The sequence below is a fragment of the Blennius ocellaris genome (assembly GCF_963422515.1).
Source record: "Blennius ocellaris genome assembly, chromosome: 10".
In the NCBI taxonomy this organism is placed as follows: Eukaryota; Metazoa; Chordata; class Actinopteri; order Blenniiformes; family Blenniidae; genus Blennius; species Blennius ocellaris.
The window spans coordinates 6,816,292-6,843,809 of NC_137659.1; the positions used below are offsets into that span (position 1 = coordinate 6,816,292).

At 40.2% G+C, this 27,518-nt stretch overlaps 1 protein-coding gene across 1 annotated transcript in view; it reads right to left on the reverse strand.

Moving 5' to 3' along the window:
• Positions 1 to 27,518, reverse strand: part of LOC308135000 (netrin-G1-like) — a gene marked incomplete at its 3' end in the record, with an annotated part of 56,920 nt that overhangs the window by 10,194 nt on the left and 19,208 nt on the right. Inside the window, exons 2-3 of the mRNA XM_080502864.1 lie at positions 22,461 to 23,104; positions 2,354 to 2,526 (exon numbers count right to left, since the gene is read on the reverse strand). Coding sequence (XP_080358990.1) covers positions 2,354 to 2,526; positions 22,461 to 23,104 — 817 coding nt within the window. The remainder of the gene's footprint in view (positions 1 to 2,353; positions 2,527 to 22,460; positions 23,105 to 27,518) is intronic.

Below are 27,518 nucleotides of genomic sequence, written 5' to 3' on the forward strand. Positions count from 1 at the left end.
GCTGAAAGTAATTGCCCATAGCAACAAAGCGCTCAATTTGGGTCTCTAATTTATTAGATGAGGGGTCACGTATGTCCATATATCTGCATGAACAGGGATTTGAATATGTAATGGAGCACGGCCTGTCCTTACCTGTGAGATAAATGACTTCCGTGATTAAAGAGGAAGACTTGATGACAGATGAAAGCTATTAAACTATAATTACACATTGCACGTTCAGCGTATTTATCTTAATACGAGGGCTGTGTGTTTAATAACCTTGTAGGAAATATGAGCTTCACATAATAGATAAAGGCATGTTATGGTGCCCGAGCTTCACTTATGAGAGAAATAAGAATAATTCAAGACAAAAGGGTGCTCATTCAACACCTGGGGGACCAATATTGTTACGTCATTCCATGTGCAACATTATTGCATTTTACGCCACTGCCAAACATGTGCTAATATTGCTTTTGATATGGCTAGACCTGAGTTTCATCAGTTCAGTGCAGATGCGGCCAAGTGTTGGATTTTTTAATATCGCCCTGTCAATCTGACAGTGAGCAGCACATTGCAGGGAGACTCATAACACAGAGGTGGTACAGGGGTAAATCCAGCAATATCTCTTTAGAGGTCACAAACACACTCCCACACACAATCAGATGGGCTGCGTGAGCATGCATCTGCACACACACACACACACACACACACACACACACACACACACACACACACACACACACACACACACACACACACACACACACACACACACACACACACACACACACACACACACACACACACGCACACACACACAGTGCTGCAGTATGTGTTGATACAATATATGCAAACCACAGAGTACAACGCATTCGCGCAAATGACTTCCACTTCACCAAAAACAAACTTGTAGACAAGCAAGGAAAACTGTGTTACTGCACAATTTTCCTCACACGAAAACAGTGGATCAATAGCAATATCATATCTCTGTACAAATCTAATCAGTGCTACACATCTGAGAATTCAAGACAGACAGTCAAAGCGAGCATCAATGCTGTCAATCCCTTGAGCATTTCTGACTACAAGGCTGAATCGGCGTGAATGAGGGATCTTCCACCATCTGGCCTCGCCTGGCCATCTACCACCGCAGCCCTGAGTGGCTGTATTAGATTTATTGAGGCAATGAGCCCCCTGCCTCAGGCATGGGATTTGATAAATGTGACTCAACTCCCGTCCAAGATTATAATGGGGATAATGCAAAAGAGCACCTTCTGCCTCAGAGATACGATGTTCATACTTGTGACGGAATTGAGGTAGAGGCTTTGAATACATCGTTAAAGAAAGTAACAGTCATTGCATGTAGATATCTGTTGATAATTTATGGAATTATACTGAAAAACAACACCTGAACCCTTATGATTGCATCTGTTTTTAATGTGTTTTAAAAGGAGGCATTAATCAGCTCAGCCCTAAGCAGAGAGGCTGCTTTCACATGGCTCCCCTTGAATTTTATATGTGGACTTACTTTTTCTAAAATATCCCCTGTTTCTCTATCTCCACAAACTTGACTTAAGACAGATTAGCTTGCATATTTTTTTGCTGTGACACGACAACGTGAAAATGGAAAAGCCTTCATTGCATTATGAGAGTCGGTTTGGGGAGTGTTAATGTTTCTAGTCTACTGTTTTCTGTATACATGTGTGTGGTTTCATTACAAAAACAACCAGCAGCATCAACTCGTGGCCCACCATGCTAACAATGTTGTTTTCAAAGCAAAGTCATGTATACACAAATATGAAACAAAAATGCAAAAACATGTTTTCACCCAAAATGGGCATGGTTATTGTATGATCTTTGTAAATAAGTCCGGTCTATAATTTGCTTTACACATTTGATAGATTTGTATTTTTCAGTGTTTTTTTTACCCTTTAACAATGGAGACTTAAGGCTGGAAAAATAAGGTTGTCCCTGTGTAAACACTGGTCTTTCATGTTGACTGGTGTGGAGTTTCAACACACTCTCAGAAATGTATGATTGCGGCTAAAGATTTCCAGATACAATGCCACCTGTAAGTCCAGTCATACAGTGGGGCGGTTTGTTATTTCATCTACACAAAGGAAAACGCAGCAATAAGCTAGTGTAAATAAAACAGCATACAGGAGACTTGCAGCCCAGAGGCAAAGAGATGGAGCAATCACTCAAGCATGACGACAGAAAGAAAAAAAGTATGGTATATTTCATTATTGCAGCCTTTATCAGAAGTCAGCGTTGGCAGCAGCAAAACTTGGATGGCTATTTGCCAGCCATCAGCATCCATTGTACATTCATTACATGGACAGACTTTAGATAACAATAGAAAGACTCCTCCGCTTACATATATTTGCTGTTCCTTTGGGGATGGGGAGGTAGGAGCCCACGCTCCAGGCTCGTCCATGGTAGTGCCTCTTACAGCGGCTGCAGTCCGGCCCCGTGGTGTTGTGCTCACACTCGCAGCCCAGCTTCCCCTTGTCAAACACACAACTGTTGGCATGCAGGTTGCACTTGCACCTGAAACAGAGGGATAACAACAGAAGACAAAAGTGTGAATAGGCATCATTCTGCACGCATTGAAAAAAAAAAAACCTTTCTGGAGGGAATACGCTGCTGCGATGTTTATTTACGCCTTTCAAGTTTTTTAACAAGGGTAAATTGAAATCTTGGCGTGTTATCTGACTTGGATCATGCCTCCACAAAGCTTCATTATGCTCTCCTTTTAAAAAAACAAGGCCTCATTTGTTGCGGCCCCTGTGGAGAGAACAGCAACGAGAATAAGGTCACTTTTGCTACTGCGAGAGCGAAATGAAAGGCACTCTGTAAGATTCACTAATTGAGCACAAAACGGGGATCTGATAGAGAGATGATAGACTAAAGAGGAGCCGCACAGCCGGAGAATTCTCGTCTTTCTCTCCGCTTCAAAGTTCACGTGTTATTTGGCGAGGCAGCCTTCAGGCGGGAGACCTTACCAGTTGGCGGAGCTGGTTTATTAGACCCAACTGTGGCAGAGCTGACAGATGCTCCTGACAGGAGAAGAGAGAGGGCCTGACGGCTTTCAACACTTTGAACCAAATCTTCCTCTCATTTGACCACATAGAAGAAGTATGCTTCCACGCTTCCAAAAAAAAGAACAAATTGGAAATTCTCTCTTTTTTTCAGTCAGTGAGTGTTGTGTTCACTCTCATAGTAGAGGTCTGCCACACATAATATCTCACATGAGATAGTACAGTTTCATGTTGCTGCTGTATTCCAAATATAAATCTAAGTATTTGATTTTTACCCTGAAGAAGGTAAAAGGTTTCAGCTCATGGCTTCTGTCTCCTGGGAGATGGGGGGGTAGCGGGGGTTGGGAGATTGTTACAGAAACACTTGCCGGGGATCATCGAGTGGATCTGACACACTAGACCTCCCTGGAGGTCGGGGCAGCTCATGGTTTCACATGTTTGTTTTTACAATTTGCTTCCGAGGGAAAATTTTCTGCCGCTGGAGTTCGAGGAGCCGGGTATCTGGTGCCTGCGATCATCGGTAAACACGAGAGCAAGAAATGACAGAGGTAGATAGAAATACATCCATTCTAATTGACTTCCTGGCCTTACTTTGACATCTCACATTAATGATAGATAACTGCGGGAAATCGTGGAAACTAGACCCTGTATCCAATGAGAAGCAGCATTGCATAAAGGAAAGAAGAGGACTTAAAGTTTTGTGGACATTTAGTTAAATCCCCATAAAGTTAATGCTTTGCCTTAACATTACTGTGAATAAACACACAATTTTCATGAAATGATTGTCAATAATAAAATATATTAAAGGGAATTAGTTAAAAGAAAATCGAAGCCCCATTTAACTGACAACATTTCAAGTAAAAAAGCTTATTTTTATTCGTTTTCGTTTTAGAAGTTTCCCGTTTATACAGCAGGAGTGCTGAAAACTATGTAGTTATCATGTCGGGCCATTAGTGGGTGCTGGTGTTTTGTATTTTCTATAATAAAACCACACACATGCACACAGAGAACAATATGCCATAAGCATTAACAATGGGAGCCCACAGAAATTTGTTTGGACAGGTGACCAAGTTAGATTGTCGACTATAAAACTACCAAATTTCTGCAGAATATGTACTGACAGTCATGACACTCTGGAGGCAAACATTGTTGTTATTCTCCTTCTTCCCTCTTCCCGCTCATGTGCAGACAAAAGACGAGTGAGAGTGGATGTGTCTTCCCACGTTTGGCTTTGTTGTAATTATTGCAACAAATCAGAGATGGTCTGCGCTCTTTCTTGAAGGCTAGTCTTGGGGGACAACTGTTCTCAAACATTGAACATAATCAATAGGTTTTAGCTTTCACTAAATACATATAATCATGCATGATTGCAGCTATAAGTTACTAACCTTGTGATTGAGAAATAAGCTCAGTTTACCCACAGACAGCAAAATGTTGCTCATTAGAACACATAATTCAGTAATAGTGCCTTACAGAGTGAACATAATTGCCTGATAATTCATAAATACTAAATACTGAGTGGTTAAGTAATAAATCTATGGTTGTTGGAGGCATCATGATCAATGATTGTTAAACATTAAGGATCCGATCATAAAAATACTACATATTTAAATACAGTTCAACAATGCCAGAGCTGTAAAACTTAATGAAACCTACTGCAGAAATCATGCCATACTTAAGCAAGGTGGCTATTTACAATGATATTATTTACAGAGTGGTGAGGGGAACAGCAATAAAGCTTAAACCTGAAAAGATCCAGCGACTGCTGTCAATGAGCACAATTTAATACATAAATCCTCAAGTGCTGTCTAATAATATGAGCAGCCGTAATGGATGAGACTGAATACCGACCCACATTTACAGCAACTAAATAGTAGTGCCTCTTACCACGCATTCCCCACAGTCCTTAACTTTTTAATCAATTAAAGTCCCTGCTCCATAAAATTAATGACTGGCTGTAGCTCTTCTGCCATGCAGAAGGCAGCAGCTCCCTGAAGTCAAGAGCGATGAGATTTGACCTTCCACTTAATTAAAAACCAGCAAAATCTGGATCATCAGGCCCACCCGGCGCCGCTGGAGGGCTGATAGAGGATGTGGGCTCAGGGGAGCTTGGGGATGTGATGCTTTTGCCGCTGGCATTGTCATATTGAAATCTTGGCTTTTTTTCCCTTTTTTTTCTTGCAGTCACTGGTTTCGGTCACAAAAGGAAAGAGATCCCCTGTATGGCCAGCCTTTTGAACCAGCACCATTACGGAGACACATTTCATAAAGTTTTCATGACCTTTTATTCCACATACAGCCCAACAGCAATTGCTATTATCCATTATCTAAACAAGCGACCCTCCCTGAGGAGACACTGGGGATCGGCTCTCCTCGCCTCGCCGTCCTTCCCATACGCTGCTCTTCTTTCACTGGAGGTAAAAGTGCTCTTTAATGAACTGAATGTCTTTATGCTTTACTTAAGTGGGTGTTTCTGTGTGCATGATAGGGGTTCATGGGAGTGACTACTATAGCTTACGTAATGGGTGAAAATATTGGGGGAGACAGGTGGGTCAAGATTCAAATCAACAACATTTCTTGCGTTTTCTTTTGAGAAAAGTGTTGTGCTTCCACAATAATGGCAGAAAGACTGAAAACTATGTAGTCATCATGCCAGGACACAAGTTGGCGCTGTTGGTTGTTTTTTGTGATGAAGTCACATACACAAGTCCAGAGAACAATACGTTATAAACATTTACAATGGGAGAACGTGGACATTCGTGTGGACAGACGACCAATTTGGATTATTATTAGGGTGACTGTCAACGATAAAACTACCAATGGAAGTCTTTTTCAAAAAAGTTTTTTCAATACATCAATACATTTTATTGAAAAAATGGCTCTTGTTTTTTCACATTAAACATATTTTTTCTCACTATTTCATCATTTTGCAGATCAGTTGCTGGAGCAGATTATCCTTCAATCCCAAGGTTGGTGGTTCAACTCCTCATCTCCTTGTCAGCATGTGTGAAAGTGTCCTTTGGCGAGAAACTGAACTCTGAATTACCCCCGATGGAGGTCGAGCCCTTGCCGCCCACATGGTAGCCATCATCTTTGTGTCTGCATGAATGGGGTGAGTGTGACTGACAGCGTAGAGCCCTTTGAGACTGCTAAAGTGGTGAAAATGTGCTTTACAAGTGAAGTCCATTTAAATTATGCATTTCTAAAGCTATAAAACTGTATGGATAAAGTCCCCAGCAGCCTTCATAGTCATGCAGTATGGACCCTCCCAAAGTGCTGTTATCTGAAGATAATATAGGATTTCTCTGGTCAGTTCATATGGATCCGGGATTTCATCCTCACTGCAAGGCCAAACAGATACATTTGCAACAACCATTTATGACATTTTTTCACAGCTAATCCAATGAAGAGGACTAATTGCATATTTGTCAATTTAACCAACATACATGTGTTTGATAGTTTTACAGAAATTTGGGGTAATTTCAAATTATATCTGGTTCAGATGGGCTTAAAACGACCTTCATGCTGCCATTAGAGGTTAAACCAATGATTTATTTTTGTCCAGAAATTGGTTCACCGGCCACAAAATGTCTGATATAGACCACAAGGTACCTCTACTCTCATAAAAATTCAAATTTCTTCATATTTCTGACTTGTGGCTTTCATAGTAAAAACTTAATAGCAATATTTTGGTTCGGTATAATCCACCAAACATGTCATGTTTTTTTATTATGTGAAGTAGTTTAAAATGGGATCTGTGAATTGCTCCCAGTAACTAGTACGCCGCCTCTGGAAAGACACATTGCTGTTGGATTTTGTCAATAAATATTTTTCAGCCATGTGACCACCACAGATGAAATTACATTTACTTTCGCAACCCGGGTGGAGAGAGAAATAACGGAAAATATATTCCAAAACCTTGGCTGTATAAACTAAGCCTGTCTGCAGGGCAGAGAAGTACTAAAAGTAAGCAAAAAAAAAAAGAAAGGCCTTTCAGAAATAGAGCTTCATCTACTTCAGAGTGTATTTGTGCTGTTTTATGTTTCAGATGACTCACTCTAATCCTCACATTAGGAAAAAAAGGACATCTCAATGCTATGCATCCCCTCCACGCTGCACCTGGTACATAATGCAACAGTATATCGGCCTCATAGTGGCCAGTGGATGTGCATATTGCGTGCAAGTGTAACAATGAAGTCCATTGTGTTATTTGTAAGGTGAGCCGTGGTTCCAGTTTGTGTTGATATTCAGCAGCAGACAGCAGCAGTGCCCTTTGTCTTCTCATCTGGCTGCTTCCTAACCTTGGCTTCTCCTGGCTGCTTGGCACTGTGTTGACAGGCTCGCGATGTCGAACACAGCTTTTCTTTCTGTGACAGCTCGTAGCATTGCTGGTTTGAGACAAGAGAGGAACACTGAACTCGTTAAGTTAAGTAGGCTGACAGGTGAGGGAAACTTTCCCTTTCTTTTCTTTTAGACTGAATTTTCCCGCACAGTTGTGCAGTGATTAGTGCGCTTGTCTCGCAGTGAAAATTATCCTGTTTTGAAAACAGTCGAGGGCATTTAGATCTGTGTTCTCCCTGTTGGGTTTCTCAGTCCAAGAACATGTGTTTGAAGTTGATAGGTGATTCTAAATCAGGGGTGTCAAACACATTTTAGTTCAGGGGCCAAATATAACCCAATTTCATTTTGAGTGGGCTGGACTGATAAAATAGTGTCATAACCTTTAAATTGAAACTTTACCTTATCTTAAGTATATGTTATCAAAATGTCTGTTTATTCACAAAACCAAACAGATCACTGAAAATTATTGATATTGATATAAAGTCAATTTAAATGAAACCTTCTGGTGCAAAATACAGTGAAATGTCAAAAAAAACCCTGACCTTCAGCTGTTACATTACAGGGGTTTTCACAAACTCACCCTGACAGCATGGCTTTGAGGCTAGTTCGATAGCAACGAGGTAGCTCGCTTTCATTGCATCATCACTAATGTCTCAGCTCGGTTCTCTGTGTTGTGTCCGCTACTATATTTGTTATAAAATCAATGTGTTCTTTCTGAGTTTGACCATTTACTTGGTGGCTTGTCAGGCCAGATTGGAGCCTCTTGCTGGCTAGTTTTGGCCCAAGGGATTCATGTTTGACACCCCTGCTCCAAATTGGCTGTAGGTGTCAAAGTGAGTCTGTTTAAGCCGTGTTGGCTGCACTGCTTTGCTGCGTCTGATTCTCTGTCTTCACCCTGGCTTTGCTCATAGTCAGCTGAGACCCCCCCCCCAACTGGATCAGGCAGCTCAGTTCCAAGATGGAAGGAAAATTAAATAAATAAAGGCATTTAATTAAGTTTAAATGTTTAAAATGAAATACATCATTGCAAAATAATGCAAATGCAAACAAAACAAACCATTAATTCACAATAGTCATTAATAAATAAACTCAATTTTGGCCAGAGTGCCCCCACTGTAACATACCTGCAAAGTGCTGCATTAACTTTCACACATTCTTATGAAAAGAAGGAATGTTGGTTTAAAGTGAGTAGCTATGATCCATCTAAAGATCATTTGATTTATGAAATGTTCCTCTCTGACGACTTACACTTTCTTCATTTTTGTTAAGATTTTGCCTCCCCATTTCATTGACATGTTGGAAAAAGACACATAAATGAGAGAATTAATGGTTGTTGAATTACATTTTGTTGATTTGGCTTCAAGGTCTGTATGTTGTGCACTCTGGCTTTTTGAGGCAAAACTTTCATTTTGTATTTTGGGTGTTCGTTAAAACAACGATTCTCGAAGCCCCAGCGAGAGTAGATTGACAGCAACAATGTTTTCCTCCAAAGTATAAGGGGTTCCAATCCATATTCTCCTGGGACTTTTATAGCTGACAGTAAGCTGGAATAGCAACCTCACGTTGTTCTCTGCACAACTTATAGCGCCAACTTGTGGTCTGGCATGCTAACTAAATCAGTTTCTGCTGTTAATGCTGTCATGTAAATGGAGCCTGAGCCCTTTAGACTGTGTCTAAAGGGCTGTTTACCAATGTGCACATCTGTTTTCCACCACTATGGGGGAATTAGTGAAATAACCAGAGCAAAAAGGGAAGCTATACTACAAAATTAAACGAGATTAAAATCTGCTAATGTTTATATCAGCACACCATACAGACCCATGTCAATGGTATCTTTGTGCCTTGTCTCAAAAGAAGGTTTTGCAGATGTTTCATGAGGCTTCATCAGTTTTCAGTGATACTTTGAGAAACCTTTCTGAGATGCCTCTGCAGTATCTTGGCATTCAAAGCCTCTCCTTTCTTTGTTCATTAGATATTTAACCCATAGGCGCCTCTCTGACTGATAAGACCGGGCAACCCGGCCTCCCTTTGCTCTGTATCTCCCATCCTCCTCTTCGCACAAGTCACTCACGGTCAGAACCTGTAATGTGCCTCCATGCTGCATAAATGCATACTGAGGTTCCCAGAAACGTTCCCCCTTGCACCTGCTGACCAGTGATTGCGGTGACAGATATGTAGAGATCAAGGCTGAGGGAAACTTTGGCCTTGTTGAAACTTTTATATTGTCAATGTGTTGCCTGGACAAACCTGAAAAACCTGTTAACACTTTGGAAGGAGAAAGACGCTGTTTGATGTCTTTTACATGAAAGGAGTGGACGCTGTGATATACACGAGCAGCAGGTACAGGGAATGGAAGGATTTCATATGGAACTTGGATGGTCTGCAGGTTTCATGATTTCTACTTGCCTTGCATTCAGTAAAACAGTATCTACAAACATATTTGTATAGCTGGATGAATGCTTTAAATACAGAATTTTTTTTAATGTTTCTCAACACTTAAATGACATTGCTTCAGTTGCCAGTCTTATAATTTCACTATTACAAACATCTTTTTAGAGAACTATAATGCAGTAATTACAGAGTGAGTACAATTTATATATGTCATGTAATTGTTTTAGATTTAGGATATTTATGTTTGCTGGAATATGTCTTTTTCGTCTGTTTTTTTTTTAATGCAATGGTCTATAATATGTTTGAAAGCATATTTATTTGCCGCTTTACTTGTTACTGCGTTTCTGAAACGAGCAGTTGAGCTCAGTTTGTAAGTTTTGCCCAAGAAAAAAAAAAGCAAAACAGTTCATTCTGCTTTACAGATATTAATTTTATTGAGTGATTGAAGTCAGAAGCAACAAATTATATTGGCAAATAAAGAAGTTATTAATTTATGCTGCATTTACAGAATATTTTAACTGAGAACACATTAATTTTGCTTTGTGTTTCTGTCTAAAAATGTGCATTTACATGGCAATATTTTGAAAATGATGTGAGTATGCACTGAATCAGCTGAAATGCTGAAAATTATGTAGTTTTCATTTTGGGCCGCGAGTGGGTGAAACCAGTTGCAGTACCTGTCTGGTAGCAGCGTTGAGGTTGCCCCCTTTTTCACAGAGATGGGGCGTTTTTAGAAAACTATCATCATGGGAGCTGTTTTCACAAAATTGTGTTTTCATTGGCTCTGAACATGGTTTTCATGTAAACAGACACTAAAAAATCCCCAAAAAGTTGAGCCTTTTTCACTTTAAAAACGTTTTTTGCGTAAACAGGGCCTCAATCAGCGGGAGGCTCCTGAAAGAGCCTCATAAAAATTTGACTACATATTTCAAAAATGATGGTCAACACCTTGAGGGTGTTTGAAAACCAATAAGAGAATGCATCCAGACTGTTTTTTCATAACACACAGTTGCTTGGGAGAGAAAGAGAAAAGCCTTGATGAGAATTTGAGCTGGAACAATGCTAATCCAACACACATAATGAGCTCCAAGGCACTTCCTTACGTTGACTTCCTCCACATTCTCGATGGCATTGAAGTTTTTCACCAGGAGAGCGGAGAGTCACCTCATTACCGCAGGCTGTGTCACCGTGAAATTGAAGAGTCCGATTAAGGCTTGTTTTTGTCGCTCTGCGCTGTGGCCAATTTTGTCATTCTTCGCTGGCGCAATGTAATACATATCAAGCAAATTGTTTGCCCTCCTCCCCCATCAAAATATAATGTAGCCCTACCAGGGCTTCCCAAATTGTTGGAAAATATTAGAAATGGATCACAAGTTAATTCCCGCAGCTCCAATATTCTTCCAAGGCAAAATGAAATTTGAATTTGCATGACTTGGGCCACTGCCCCTGGAAAGACTATGATTTGTTTCAATGACAGGGCCTATTATTGGGGTTGTGCATTGAAGTAAGCATGCAGTATGCTAATGTCTCCCACCATAATCCCACCTCAGCCCTCATGGTGGAGGGCTGTATCATTCACAATGTGATGTAAGCGGCTGAGACAAGGTGGAAGCATTGAAGAAGCAGGGAGAGCGGAGACGGAGTGTATTACCATGGAAATCAAAGCTTGGCTACATGGGGGCATCCGTGTGTGTCTCAGTGAAAACAGTCACAACAACAAAAAACAATTCAATTTCTAAGAAGGTCTTCTCACATAGAGAAAGGATGGGAATAAATAAGATAAAAAAAAAAAAACACAGTTTCAAGTACAACTCAAACAGCCAGCACCATCTTCTGTCTTATTGTCATCATGTGACCACATAACAAAAAGGCAGGTTGATGACATTACCACTCATATCTACCGAACTCTCCAGAGACAACTTATGTGGATGTTTTTTCCCTGGCACTCATATATTATTGACAAAGAAAGCCGGGGCCTTAATGAGTGCTAATTAAACGTGAGAGGCTGGGAGATGACTGGCAGAAAACATCGCTGCGTGTGACAGACATCTGGTGGAAGGCAAGCGAGCCGGCATCGGCAGAGCTGAAGAGAACCTTACGGTGGAAGCCGAGAAGTGCAGGGGTCATGTGAACCTGCACTTGAACCTGACTTTCAAACTCTGTCAATCAAGCTGGCTGCAGCTGTCATGGTTCACAGGGCACAGGCTTAGAGGATTGGAGAGGACGGGTGTGTGTGTGTGTGTGTGTGTGTGTGTGTGTGTGTGTGTGTGTGTGTGTGTGTGTGTGTGTGTGTGTGTGTGTGTGTGTGTGTGTGTGTGCGTGTGTGTGTGTGTGTGTGTGTGTGTGTGTGTGCGTGTGTGTGTGTGTGTGTGTGTGTGTGTGTGTGTGTGTGTGTGTGTGTGTGTGTGTGTGTGTGTGTGTGTGAGTATGAATGAGTGTATGTGTGTGACTGTATGTAAGAGGCTGGATTAGAGCCAGTAAGCTTGTGTCTACATGTGTATATACAGGAAATGTGGACTTGCATAAATATGTGAGGAGAAAACTCGTAATGGCACCAGATCTCAGTTCAAGAAAAATGTATCAAATTTGAATTGGATTATGCGATTTAGCTTGGGTTAAACACCACAATTTTTTGAAGATTTATCATTTTGGTAAAAGTCATATATATGCATTGCTACATAGTGTCTTTGTCTACATAGTGTTTGGCATAGCCAAACCATTAAACACTTGTCAGGTCAATAGGTAACAAAGAAATGTTTATATATATATATATATATATATGAGTCGCTTTCTGGTGATTTCATTGCGCCAAAGTAGTTTTCAGAAGTTAAAAGCTTGGACACCCTGCATCTCCACAATATATAGACCAACTAAGATGAACTAAGACCATAAGACGTGCGTGTTATCTCTGGGTACAGCGAGTGTCGTGCACGCTCACATCAGACGGCATGCGATGCAACAGGACTCTACAAATCTAACCGCCAAGGTTGAACCGGTGCTATTTTTCAAAAGCACAGGCCTCACCTGCAGGGAATGAGCGACAGGCCAAACTAAGAGTTGACAAAACACTCCATCAGGCTACTCAACTGCATCCTTTACAAACACTCAAGACGAATATTGATTGACTTCCTTCTGCTGCATTCAGGCCTGCATTATAAACTCACAGGCCTCCGAAGAGAGGTACAGAGAGAGAGAGAGAGAGAGAGGTTATCTCATCATGACAGGATATTCAAATGTCAGTAATTTGGACAATGGAATAAAATGTTCAACAGTAGATGACATGGTATAATGTCATTACTCTGCTTTCATTTTCCTGGGTGCAGCCCTCATTGTAGATCTCCTCGGGGTTTAGCTTGCCTGTGTTGCTGCGTTGCCCCTTGTGTGAATACTCTGTGGAGGAGCTGCAAATTTATACTCCTTTTAAGTGCAAGATACAGTTGAAATGTGCGATATGCTTCTTCCATGAGCTGCGGGATCCCACCAGGGAAGGCAGACACAGAATTTGTCTGTGGCTCGAGGGTAACATTGACGAGCATAAAATAACACTGAAATGTTCCATACCTCATCTAAAACTATTATTCTTTTCTATCCAAATTGCCTTTGAATAACTTCCATGTATACCGCAGAGGGTAGGCACAGTAACATGCTTTTTTCCTCCCCACTACTCCTTGAAATTTCCTTTTGTATAATATTTGTCATCTAAGAACGTCAGCGGGGAATAAAAGATCCCTATTTAATTTCTCGACGCCTGCAGTTATGTGAACATTAAATTTCTCTAACATCCTTGTTTGTTACAAAGCAGCATTTGAAATCCATTTCCCATGCTGATAAAGTCAGCTGAATGTGAAACTCACCTGTTGAAAAGCTAAGATTTTAATTTGCATGGTTCTGTCTTGTATTTCAATGATAATCCTGCAGTCAGCTGATGCAGCCGTTTCTAATCCAATCGGTCATGTTTTGCTTCACATCTTATTTGTGTTCACAAATAATAAATCCACATGGATAAACTGGTCTGAAAACAAATTAAACATTGAACCAATTTTGAAACAATACTGTTGCCACTACTACATGATTCTCATGTTCTTCCAGATCAGGGACGTCAAACATAAAGCCCGTGGGCCAAAACTGGCCCGCAACAGGTTCCAATCCGGTCAAACAAATCACCAAGCCAATCTCAAATAAAACATTGATTTTCATTTATTTATTTATTTTCCCAATTTCTTAAAAGCAGTGGACATAACACTGAGACCCCATTGTTATCAAACTAGCCTCAAAGCCATGTGGTCAGGGTGAGTTTGCAAAAAGATGCAGCTCCTGTAAGGGTTTTTTATTTGACATTTCACTGTATTTTTCACCAGAATGTTTCTTTAAAATTGATTTTATGTATTTGTTTTAGGTACTGAATATTTGGTTTTGTCAAAAAATTTGACATTTTCATCACGCATACTTGTGCGCCACAACAAAGAAAAACCTTAAAGTTTAAATTGAAAAGTTATTGAGGCAACGTTTGAACAGTCTGGCTCACTCAAGATGAAAGTAGGCAGTTTGTCACCCTTGAACTAAAATGTCTTTTGACGTAGAGTCTAGACTGTTAATGGAAATACTCAATACATAAAGTTATCAAACAGGTGTGGTTATACTAGTGATATATAAATAGTAACTCCAAAGTTTGAGTTATTGGAAGGAATAGTGATTGTATCCTCACTCTGGTCTTTGCTTTCCATTTATGTTGCAGAAGTAGACCAAACCAGACAGACCACATCAAATAAATGTGTTTGAAAATCTAATAAAGGAGAGTTTTTCACCTCTCAGGCATCAACAGTGAAACCGATTAAACTCAAGCTGAACATTTTGGAACAATACCAAATTTCTTCTGCTTTTAATTGAATGCATGCATAAATAAAAAATCCATAATTTTTTTTTTTTAACTAAAATACAGAGTTGAAAAGCTTTGTGTTTCTATAAAATGTAGATTCATATTCACACTCATCTGTGCTGAATAGGTATGATATTTGAAACCCATTATCAACAAAAATAAGATTTCTCTGTACCATGTTTGTTTCTTCCATTTTTCTCTCACACATTGTGCCAATGCCACATCCTCCACACAGATTCATGAAGTCGGTCTCATGCCAATGACATGGCATTTGCATACATGCAACTTGACTGTTTAGAGAGCGGTCGCATTGAAATATATACAATTTAGTGCCTCATATGATCAAGGTCTGGGTCTGGTGTGCAAAAATAAAAATGTTCTGCCAACGTTCACCTGGTCACGAAAACGGAATTGGGTCACATTTGCCTGCAGTGAGGACGGAGCCTAAAATTGTCAGAAAAGAATTAAAACATGATTAATTTGTTCACACCTTGAAGATCAGGAGATACAGCTTGCAGTGACTGCAATAGACAGGTTTCTAACACTTTCCCACAAGTTGTCTCGAGACTGAAGGAAATCTCAACATCATAAATGTCACAACTTCAAATATCATCTCAAAACTGACCATCGTTATTGTTATCATTTCGAAGCTGGCCGAGTGTTTCAAACAAGATTAAGGCCACGTTTACATGTACCCAGTTTAAAAAAAAACAACCAAAAAACCTGGATATTTCCTTCTCTAACATTTAAAAAAAAAAATCTTTATTTACACTCACCCACATATACATCTGGTTCAGAGCTGCTATGAGCATGCCAAACCTGTAGGGGGCAGTGTAGCAAGAAGCATGAAGCCATGATAGCCAATCAAGAATCCTGGATATAAACAGGAAGTCACGAATTGTGACATAAATATCTGCCCACCCACCTTTAGATGTAAACAGAGACATGGATTTTATTCAGATCTCCGCTGTGGCCGGAGTTTTCAGGAATCATCGTTTGTGGTGAGTCATAGCTGCCTTTATGTGTAAATGCAAGGCCCAAGGTACGCGTAAATGTGGCCTAAGTGTACTGAATGTTGATTTTTCACTGCATCACTCTTCTCTCACACCTTTCGCCTGTTCCTGACACACCACGCCCACTTCACCTGCTCCCAGTTTCCAAATCTCCCCACCTGCTCTGCCTCTCCTCATCAGTCCTACAGTACGTCCCTCCACATTCAATGTCTGCCAGTTTCATTGTGTTTGGCCAAAATGTTGCAGCCTTGTCGTGCCTGTTCTGCTACCTGCTCGTATCTCTCGCCTGTTTCATGGACTTTGATCTCTGCTCTCCCTCTGGTTTTGTTTGCTGGCCTCCTCGCTAAACTGCCACAATGTGTGTAAGCTCCTGTTTCTGTGGGAGGTTTTTTTTGTGTGTGTGCGTGTGTTCTTCTTCTTCTTCCTGTAAACGATGCCAAATAGTTCTTTTCTGCCTGGTTTCAGTTTCCATCACAACTCTACAAACAAACAGCATACATTTATATTGACATCATGATAAACTGGGTATGAAAACTGTAAATTTTAGTTCAGGGGCCACATACAGTCCAATTTCTTCTTTGGTGGGCCAGGCCAGTAAAATAGTGTCGTCATACATAATAACTTTAAATTTTTTTCTTTGTTGTGGCTTTTGAAAAGGTCTAAAATTGTCTAAACATAATACAGTGAGAAGTCTGAAAAGCGGGTGCATTTTGCAGCCTTTTGCATGCATGTTTTTACAAACTTCCCCTGACAGCATGGCTTTGAGGCCAGTTTGATAGAAACACGGCTGCTTGCTTTCATGACAACATCACTGATATGTCAGCTCAGGTCTCAGTGTTGTGTTGTGTCTGTTGCTCTCAAGAAATTTGTTAAAAATCTATATTTTCTTTGAAATTTGTACAGTTTGCTTGGTGGTTTGGTGGCTGGGTTGGAACCTTTTGCGACCTGGTTGTGGCCAATGGGCCTTATGTTTGACACCCCCGATGTAGCTATTTATTTTCAGTTTAATTCTGATATGAATACATGTACAAGGTAAATTAAAAAAAGAGTTGAATGGTGTTTGAACTATACTTTTGCATGAGTTTTTGGGTGGAGCTGATAGAGTAATGGAGGTTTTCTATTTTTTCAGGATACCTGGACTACTGGATACCTGAGTCGAATACTTGTAAATTACCTTGAGATTTGAGTATGAACCAACAAATTACAATACTTTTCCATCACATAGATAGTCCTGGTGAAAAAGGAAAGGGAACAAAAGAAAAAAAAAAATTATGGAAGGAAAGGTTAGGGTAAAATCGAGAATGACATGAGGGATGGGAGAAATAGCACATTAGCACTTATGGATTAGCTGCCTCTCATTCCCAGGCCCTGCTGTAGCCCTGCAGATGTGCAGCACTGACCGCGCAGCCAGCCAGTAGCGGTCATGTCTTAATTAACAAGCAGACGTTTGATCAATAAGTGAGGAACGATGGTGAGAGAGACGTGAAAAAGGTGGGACAGCCTGCACAGTTCAAGGTTTTTGTTTTCTGTTGATGTCGAATAACATTAGAAATCAATAGCTGGGCCACATGCTCTGACTCGCCACTCCACAGGGGCGATAAAGGCATTTCTATCTTTATAATTCCATGTCTTACACATCCACTTTTCAATCACACAAAATCATGGTACAGGAAAGTCTGTGACAAGGTGCAAAGTGGCTCAGAGGTCTGTAAAGTCATTTTTTACAAGTAATATCTTGGGGACAAATCTCCTCAGGTTGCTTCATGGATGTTACAATGGACATTTGGCATTCTTGCTATTTCCTATCAGATTAATATCCTTTTTATAGTAATCAATCGTAATGAAGCTTTTCATGAATTTATATAATTAAAAGAATCGCATTCTAAATGTATTTAATGCCAATAAAAGCATCTTTAAATGAGACAGATTAAATAACATTAATCTGCATTACTCAATATAAAGGCTTGGGAATACCCAAAACCAGCCCGTAAGAGGCTCTAATTCGGTCAAACCACAAATCCGTAAACTTCAAACACATTTTAAACATTTTAAATTAAAATTTTTTTTTTTATTCACAAATTTCTGAAGAGTAATTGGACACAACAAAACACTGAGACCCGACCTAAGGCATCATTGATGTTGCCATGGATACTATCAACCTCGTTGCTACCAAACATGCCTCAACGTCATGTTGTCAGCGTGAGTGTGTAAAATCGCCCAGATTGCAACTGCTGTAGGAGTTTATGTACATTTTCTGAACATTTCACTGTAGTTTGCACCAGGAGGTTTCATTCAAATGGATTTATGCTGATATTGTAGTCATTTTCTCTCATAATTGTTTGGTTTTGTGAAAATAGACATTTTCTCCAAGTATGTTCTGTACCACTACAAAGAAAATGTTACAATTTAAAGGCTATTGTGGTACTATTCTATCGGTCCTGCACACTAAAGATGCCTGTACATGTATATGAAATGTTAGTGGTATGGTATAGGTTGGGATCCCGTACCGTGTACCAGTGGGTCACTGAAGTTGTCAAAGAAAATCACAATGAGACATTTAATAGAAACCCAGTTCTTTTATTCCAAAGGTTCCTACTGTTGTATGTTGATGGAACTACATGTGCTTATCAGCGTTGGTCTCAGAGAGCAGAGAGTTGGCCTCTGCAACTTTGCCCAAGAGGCCACGTAGCAACAAAGTCTCATGGCAAGTGTTTGGGAACTACTGCCCCTGTGAAGGCAGCGTTAACCATCAATGCAGTAATCCTACGATATATGAAATATAAATCCTAAAAAAGCCATTGTCAAAGAACAGTTTGACAATCCATCATTGCTTTCACAAACAAACCTGCAAGTCAACTTGACGCTGAAAATATTTAGTTGTGTGTGAGAGTGAAAGTTTATCAGTGTTGTGGAGTGTTTTGAGAATTCTTAGACAGGATGGCCACTCTGTGATAAGGCTTTCACATTTGGTTGTAGCCAGGAGGCTGCTGAGGCTGGTGGGGACTCTACTCAGTCTCTGCCCCCCTGCCTCCATCAGGCTCTTTCAAGTGAGTTACTGATCCACCTCTGGACAGAAATCGTATGTTTATTTTCTTTTCTTTCTCACTGCAAACTTTTGGTTCGAAAATTGAATTTGATGCCCCGGGGCAGGATGGAAAATTGGGCAAAATAGCTTATTTTCCCCACATCCAACCTTTTGCTACTCTTTCTAATGAATGGCAAAATAAGATATCTGTGGGAGATGCTATTCTGTGCTGGGTGGCAGGCCTCGCAATTTAGTACTCATCAATTCATGTTTGCAATACAAGCATGAATGTTGGAAAACCGAGGCTCACTGGCGGACATATATATCCGTTGCACGGGTCTGACTAGGCAATATTCCACTCGATCCATATAAAACATGTGATCAAAGGCATCAAGCATCATAAGATCTGGTCAGTTATTTGCACACTAATCTGTCAACATTTCTGCACTGAACAGTGAAATGAATAAATACAATAAACATATTTGGTAGCCCCTCCCCTCCAATGGGAAAGCTCATTGATTAAACCATAACTATGCTTTTTATTAAACAGGGCAAGGCTAAATTTGGAACCGCAGCCTGGCAATTGTGAATGTCTTCACGTTGCACTGATGGGTCCCTGATGATTACCATTTAATCTGCTGCAAATGCTCTTAATTACAAGATTAGTCTCCTACCAATTAGCCAGCATGCTAATGGTTCTAATCTGCCATTGAAGTCGACTGAATTTTAATTAGGGACTAACTGTTTCAATTCACCTCGGGCCAATCTGATGGGTCATTACCAACCTAGTTACCCTCATATAAACCAACTGCAGCAGGAAGCACAGGTCCCATTTGGAGAGCAGCTGTGGAGCCTTTACGACCATCATGTGGGCCATTTCCATGCGTCATGAAATGACAATGTTTCCATTCCCGGAGAATCACAGAGGCAGTCTGATGGCTTACTGATGAAAATATTACACATTGCGAGAAGACGAGCGTTGCAAATTAAACACGTGCTGTTGAATTTACTGCTAATTAAAGTCAGGATGGTTGAGAGACAGTTTATTGAAATTCAAACACGTAACACATTACTTAAAGATTCACATACATCACTCTGGCATTAAATTAAAGATGATATTTATAGCGAACTACTGAATGGGGTAGAGCAGTTGGCAGGTAAAGGCATGACAAAATATTGCTGTTGCAATAAAGCCTCTGGCCAAACCATTTTAAAATAATTTAATTTAATTTAGTTTGTCACAAAGACGCCTCATATTGCAAAGTCTCTCTTTGGGACACTTAAGAGTCGTAAAGACTCTTAGGGGTCTCCAAGGGTGCGAAAATCGCTGAAAACTCAAATGGGACAAAACTGGCAGATTAAGGCCCCGTTTACACGACAAAGTTCAATGTGACATCACATTAAGTATTAAAGAAAAGTGCTCTGTGATGGACTGCTGATCTGTCCAGGTTGCATCCATCCTGCCTTTCCCCATGGTCTGAGAATGAGTTGGATGAATCCCTGGATGGATGGATCAATAAACGATTTTTTTCCATTACAATGAAAATAGTGATTTTTTTTTTTAAGAGTCACCCTGGGTCATTGACCTCAGCCTTTCTTCATATCTAAGTGCCTTAATGTTTCTGACGCCGTTCACGGTGGTCCGTGCGCACTGTGCATGGCAGCTCCAATGTTGTGTGTGTGTGTGTGTGTGTGCACAAATGGTTGACTGTGACTAATGGCACTTTGAGCCTGCTGAAGCGGTGTAAATGCTTCAGAGAAATGAAGTCTGTTTACCATTTACCATCTTCACAATTGTAGTGGGTGAAACCAAAGCTGTGTTTCCGCTGAAATGACAGCAGTGCTTTAAAAAACAAGTCTTGGTTTACTATCTGACTAAATGATTGCGATGCCATATTGTTTGATTATGAGACATCTGTGGTCTCTTGATGTGTGTTTGCAATAAAAAATGTAGAGAGACACACACATTAAAACACTTCCTTTCACTGTGGCTCACAGGATGCACTCTCGACTTCAACCCTTGTCAGGTTAGCCCTGTGATAAAATATGTAGTAGACTAGAGTTCATTGTTGGCTCATGCGTCTCCTTTTGGCTCTGATTTGAGATCCTTTTGAGAACAGACTGATTTAAAGCTGCCACCTGAACTGGCCTCTTCACACCGATAAACGTTAAACAGGCTTAGTTTTGTAAAGGAGCCTCAGGGAACTGTTGAATCTCTTTTCCTTTTGGATTTTCAATCCAGATTTTTCTATTAGTATATGCACTATACAGGGACACGTGGAGGTGTCAATTTGATCATTTTACCATAAGTTTTTCCTGTAACTGTCAATTACTGCTCATCAGAAGTACATAGTCAAACATTCTCCAATTACAAACTGTTTTCCAGTTGTTAAAGCATGATTTACATTCCTCCTCATCACCAGCTTTTCATATTTCTCTGCTCTGACCTCATGTTTACTGTCTTTACTGGGAATTTAAAACCTGTAGGTTGCTGGTATATAACGCCACATATAACACACATATAACTTATATTATTGGTTCTGCTTACATAACTCACTAGAGGACACGAATACATGGTAAGGTATGACTAAACCTTCCAGTTGTTGAATATGGTGATGGCTGGAGCCTTAGCAATAAATTTGAAAGGATTTTCCTGTAATTTCACCTGAAATCTGTCCTAGAAACATGACTCTTGTAGCTGCTTCTTCTTCTACTTCTTATGTTACTGTGACCACGTCATTTCCGTTTTCTACGATTATTGTTTTCCAGCATGCTCAGACTTAAAAGAGTGAAATAAATCAGATTGGCAAGTATACATGCACAAAGACATCATTATTCTCATTTCTTCTGTTCTGATAACTGTCATTGTCTTGTATAATATTCTGAAACTTAGGAAATCTAAGAATGATTGGGTTTTCTCATCAGTCAGTATGCCATGACAGACTTCTGATGTCATTTTGAGGAGCTGCTACCAGGTTTCGTGTTATTCCACAGCATCACACTTGGATGCAATAGTCAAATCCAGAAAAGAATAAACTGCAAACACTTCACACTGAATGTGAACATAAGGAGCAGCCTGAAATGGGTTGATGAGAGCAGCTTGCTATACTTTTATTATGAATCGAGAAGAATCAAAGACACAATTTAAAAGACACCTAACCCAACCGCTGATTGCTTCAGAAAGCATTCATAACCTTTTTTTGCACATTTATTTACTTTTAGTCTACACTGAAATAAATAGATGGTTTTTCCCTCCCTGCAAATTCTTTTCAAGTCAACAGCTGTAATTTTTGGTTCATACAGGACTGAGAGCATTTGTAGTGGCTCAATAAACTGCAGTCTTGTGCACCTTGTTTGCGTTCATGTTTGCGAGTTGTTTTGAAAATGAGTGGATTCTATTTGTGAAGAGCTGGATGAATTTGATGCAGTCTAGAAAAGAATACACCAGTGCAAATAGGATCCTCAGGATGAAAGCAAAGTCATGACGTCAAAGAAAAATGCTGTAGACCCTCAATGGAGAAGTGCAGCAGGATATTAGGACCTTTTTAAAGTTAAAAACCACAAGAACTGGATTTTCACTGAGCAGATCCTTGGTCAAGAGGATGACCTGGTACAAAAATGTCAAAATTGTAAGGGATTTAAACCATCTTCATTGATCAGATTGCTATAGAGAAGGACGATGCACAACGTCTCTGAGAAAATATCAAACAACAGACCTGTCAGTCAAAACAGTCTTTAAAACAATCTGAGGCAACTTGATTTCATTGGAGTAAAAAGCAATAGCAAATGGATCTTACCTGCCCTGCACTTTGATGTCAGAGATTGCGTAAAAGTATCTGGACAGGTTGTTCTCGTCTACCATGGTGGCTCCAGTGGCCGGCTTAAGCAGCTTAATCCTCAGATCGGTGATCGTGAAGAAGTCTCTCAGGTTCTTGGTGGTATCCAACTGGCCGTATAGCGAGGCCATGTTGTGAAGCCGCGGCCCCGCAAACAGAGCAAAGCGGTCCTTTATCTCAAAGCGTACCGTTTTGTCATTTTTCCACACGTAGCCGCGGGAGTAGTCCTCCGTGCAGATGATGTCCAGCAGGGTGCGCTGAGTCAGGTCGTTCACCGTCTTGGGCTCCATGGTGAAAGCATCCAGGCAGTCGGTGGCATAAAACTGGTAGGGGGTCCAGGTCCGACCGTAGTCGAGTGACTTTTCCAGGACCATTTGCTCCGGCCGGCCTGACTCGAAGGTGAGCACGATGTCGTCGGTCAGCTCGATGGTTTTGTTCCATGACAGCGTGATGTTAACCTGCAGAGGCTTTGGGTACTTTTTCCATGATGTCGATTGCCAAAATGTTGTGGGGTTACGACCCTCAAAGTCGAACATCAGTTCGGGAGGATGAGCCAGCTCCTCTGTGGTGGCGTCACATTCATTGTTGCACATGTAAGGGTTTTCCTACAAGAAAGCAGAATTAAACATGAGTAAGAACACACTGCGAGAGACAGAAGGGATATGTAATCTCAGAAGAAATTTTCATAATATAACGCTTCAACAAGAATGTAGACATAACATGACAACTGTCGAGAGCTGAGACATTACTTTTGCTAAATTCTGCATCTACACTGAACATGCATATATGCTCATGCATTATATAACCTGGTTTTAGTAAGCTAATATTTCTTTGTTTTCTGCATGTTTTGTCTGATAATGGTGATAAAAACTGTCATTGTTCAAGCACACACAAGCATAAATCAGCATTAATATAAACATGAGAGGAAATAAAGCTGCTGTCTTCATGAAAAAGGCAAACGATGAGTATTGTATGTAATATTCAGTTGATTCATAATTCTACACGGACCCCTGTTGGGCTCATCAAGAACTCTGGCATGTGGCAATGGCTTGTAAAGTAACCCGATTTGCAAGCAAGACTAATTTCTCTCTGTGCTTATATCTTTATTGTAAATGCTGAAACTTGGTAGTTTTCTGACAAATTATGTAAATACAGACTCTCCTATATTTAAGACATGACAAAAGTTATACCCCCTTAAAACCCCAAGGACTTCACAACCCTGCACACTACAGAAAAGGGCAGGGCAAATGTAAGATAAAAACATTACATTTTAGAAGAAAATTACTTGAAACTAGTGAAATTATCTGTCTGGGCAGCAAGTACAATTTACTGGATAAAGAATCTTGAAATGTATAATGTTTTAAAATCTAGATTCAAGATAATGCTCTAAAATTAAGGACTAAAATAAGTGAATAACTTTTAATTTATGTATAAAAATAACATTTTAAATCTTGGTGAATGACTAATAATTTGCAGCGCGTCAATCTGGTTGGGAATCAATACTCTACAACATGAAAGATGAAAAATGATAAAAAGAAAATAGATGGAATAAAATAAACATAACAAATACAACAATATAATGCCCATAGGCATGCAGCTCACCAGAATTATATTTTCAAATAGCCTTTCAGTTTTATTGCACAAGTTACTTTTTTGCATACTTTGTATTGGAGAGGTTTTCATTCTGTGAAAGGAGGAATAAGTCAACCTTCAGCAAACTTTAATTGCTAAAGAAAAAAAACCCAGTAGTTTGAAGGTAATTAAGAAAATTTGACTTGTCAAAAGATTTTGTGTTGAAAATAACAGGGATAAGCTGCACTGTGTGGTTTTAGGAAGTAAAGCAATTGAGATGTCAAAAAATAGTTAAATATTTAGCTCGGGGATGAAATATTCAGAGGAAAAGTGGATTTCTGGAACACTTGTTAGTTATAAAGCAACTTGCTGTAATAGTTTCACCATCACGATTACAAACCCTAAAACATCCCACAAGCCCGCAGTAAGTCCACTTCCCCTTGAAAGGTTATTCATTTTCCCCATTGCCATATTGTGACTCGACAGCCACACTGGGGAGGAATTTTTTCACTTTCAGGTCAATGTGTATTTTATAATCTGCACTCGTGATGTCAGTTGGAGAGCTACCGGACAGTGACCCTCTCATAAAGATGACACCATGCTCTCCGTATCCACGTTGAGCACCATTCCTGCCCACGCTGCCACCCAAATCGTCAGTGTAATTGATATTCCTGTGTGGTATTTCCACCGAGATGGGAATGGAATCCCGATGAGTGTTTCTTATGAAACGCGCAAAGGGACATGCATTTTTCATGGGCCCATGTCTGCTCCGTACCACAGACATCCAGTGGGTCTCCATGTTTGTGAGCGCATGTTTGTGAGGAGAGAGAGAGAGAGAGAGAGAGAAAGAAAAAGAAACCAGAGAAGCTCTTGATGTGTTTGTGTTTATTTGGGTGGGGGATAGAAAGCTCTGAATGTGTTTGCTTGTGTGCACATGCAGTATGCATTTGTGTGTTTGTGCAGAAGTGTGAGAGGGCACATAGAGCGAGGGAGCAAGAGAGAGAAAGGGAGAGAGATGAAAGAGGCCCAGAGAGCACAAGACACACTCCAATTGACATTCCTGTCACCTCTGCTCCAGGAACAATGAGGTTAAGTGCTGATGAGATTCAGATCTACTGTAAAGCAGTTCAATAATCAGCAATCATCTGACACTCTACATGCAAAATCATCGAAAGGTGAGAACAGTGCTATCTGCAACATTAGTCACTTATCTCTCCGATATTGCAGCGCATTCAACCCAGACGGCCACTTTCTTGAGCGAAGATCACTGGCAGGAATACTGATAAGCAGACACCATTATATTTCATTTGAAAAGACCAATAGCTGCTTTTTGTCTTTGAGTAAGTACCCGAAATTTCTCTTGCACAAAAGGGAAAAAAAACATGTTCTTGATGTTTAACTTTTTCACAGGAAGATATATGAATGACTCGCCTGTTTTAGATAAAAATCTTCAGTCGATTTTATTTCCTGTGGGACCACGAAATGCTATCACCCCACTCGCTTCTCAGCTAGGAGCGATAACTATTCAATGAAGTAGAACAAGACCGAGAGATTGTGGGTTACTAGGCCCGCTCAGCTGACTCAAAGGCGCATTGCATGATCCAATTAGGAGGGTAATAAGGGTTATGCTGTTAAGACAGAGTCTGAGAAAAAGAGTGAGTGGGAAGGAGTGAGAAGATCTAACCTTTTTGCTGCATGCTTTTTTGAAGGCAGCTCTCAGTTGCTAAAACTGTTCCGCTCTCACGCCCATGCACACCCACATACATGCAAAGCTAAAGCCTGAAAGGCCATGCTGTACCCTGAAAGCTGAGCCGTAGAAGCGAGAGAGACTGGAAGGAGTGCTAATAGGGTTGATGGTGGCTGCCTGAGTTCTGCCACAGGGACAATAAATTGTGGTTGAGTCAACTGTTTACCGATTGTGTGTGCCGAGTGTCGTTATATCTAGAGCTTGAACAGCTTTGGAGGCCTGCTCATAGCCCACTCCTCTGTGGAAAGAGGGATGGATGGAGAGAGGCAGACATTGTAAGAGAGAGTTATTTTTCCGTTGTCATCCAAGAGCATGAATTTTTCACTTATGTATTCGTTTCATTTGCTGTCACGGCTCGGTTCGGGGGAGCAGTGGGGTGGCTGCCTTTGTATTTTCTGAAATGGGCACCTTATCCATAGATGATATAAAGAAGTCTGACTGCAGCGTCCGTGTCTAATGAGAAAAACAATTTCCTGGCAGAACAGCAAGAAGCAGAGTAAATTGAAGCTTTAAAGAGAGCGAAATTTGCCTCATCACACCAACGCAAGTGTTCGGAGGCCATTGAAAAGAAGTCATAAATTCGATCCATAATCATTTTCTGGGTGTTTGCTTTGACTTCAGGGAAGAGATCGCTTTATCCAAGAAGGTCGGCCACGACTGAGGGCAGACCTTTTTTAAAATCCCCCTCCGTTATTAATAACACACAATAATCCAAAGGCATTTCTTCTCCCAGTAAAGTCCACCATAATGGACTGGTTTTCATGCAGCTCTGTTTAGGTGAAATAAAAGACTTGGAGAAAAGGTCGGGAGTGGTTATTTAACAACAAAAACAGTGCCTTATGAGAATCAATACCTTCTGTGGTCATTTAAGACCAAAGGCTCCAGCACAGAAGGGGCAGCTATAGGAAAACAATAAACCTTCTCAACTTGATGGTTTACATGTGATCAAGGCTGTGCTGTGAGAGAAGAAGCTGTAAGCAGTAGAGATGAAAGAAAGTTAAGCTCGTAACCAAAAAATGATAAATGGAAAATGGAACCTGATTACTAGATTGGTGTCTTTTAAAATATAAATGTCTTATGATTATGATTGTAAATAGCAAGGCTCAGACGGATCATTGCCAACAAGTACAGGGATGAAGATCTGTGGTGAATATATATAGGCGTCTCTGACATTAAATAAGACTGTACATGGGAGTATTGTAGTATGTATGTGTAGTATGTATTGTGTGCAGGTGTACACTGGAAAATGCACTTTTACATCACATTTATTCTGTTTTCACAGCATTTTGATCCACTGTGGTGTTTTCAAAGAAATTTAAGAATGAAGTTGATATATTGTATGTTGACCAGTTTTATGCACCGAGATGGCATAAACTTGTAATCAAATGTCTTGAGTCTTCTGAAGCATGACAAATCAATGAGTGAATGGATTATATATCATTAAAGATTCAATAAATCTCTGTTTCATGTTTGTTGGTTTGTTTTGCTTCGACACGTCATTGCAGACATCTCTGACTGAAATTAAGAAAATTCAATAACAGCGAGCTATAATACTAATTTCATATTGCTACTTATGTGTTTGCTCCATGGTTAACTTAAATTCATGTCACAGATGGTCAGATAGCCTTTCCAATTCCACACCTTTTGACATTACAGTACATACAACACTGCCAGAGCTTCTAATGTCCTGTTTCTCATTG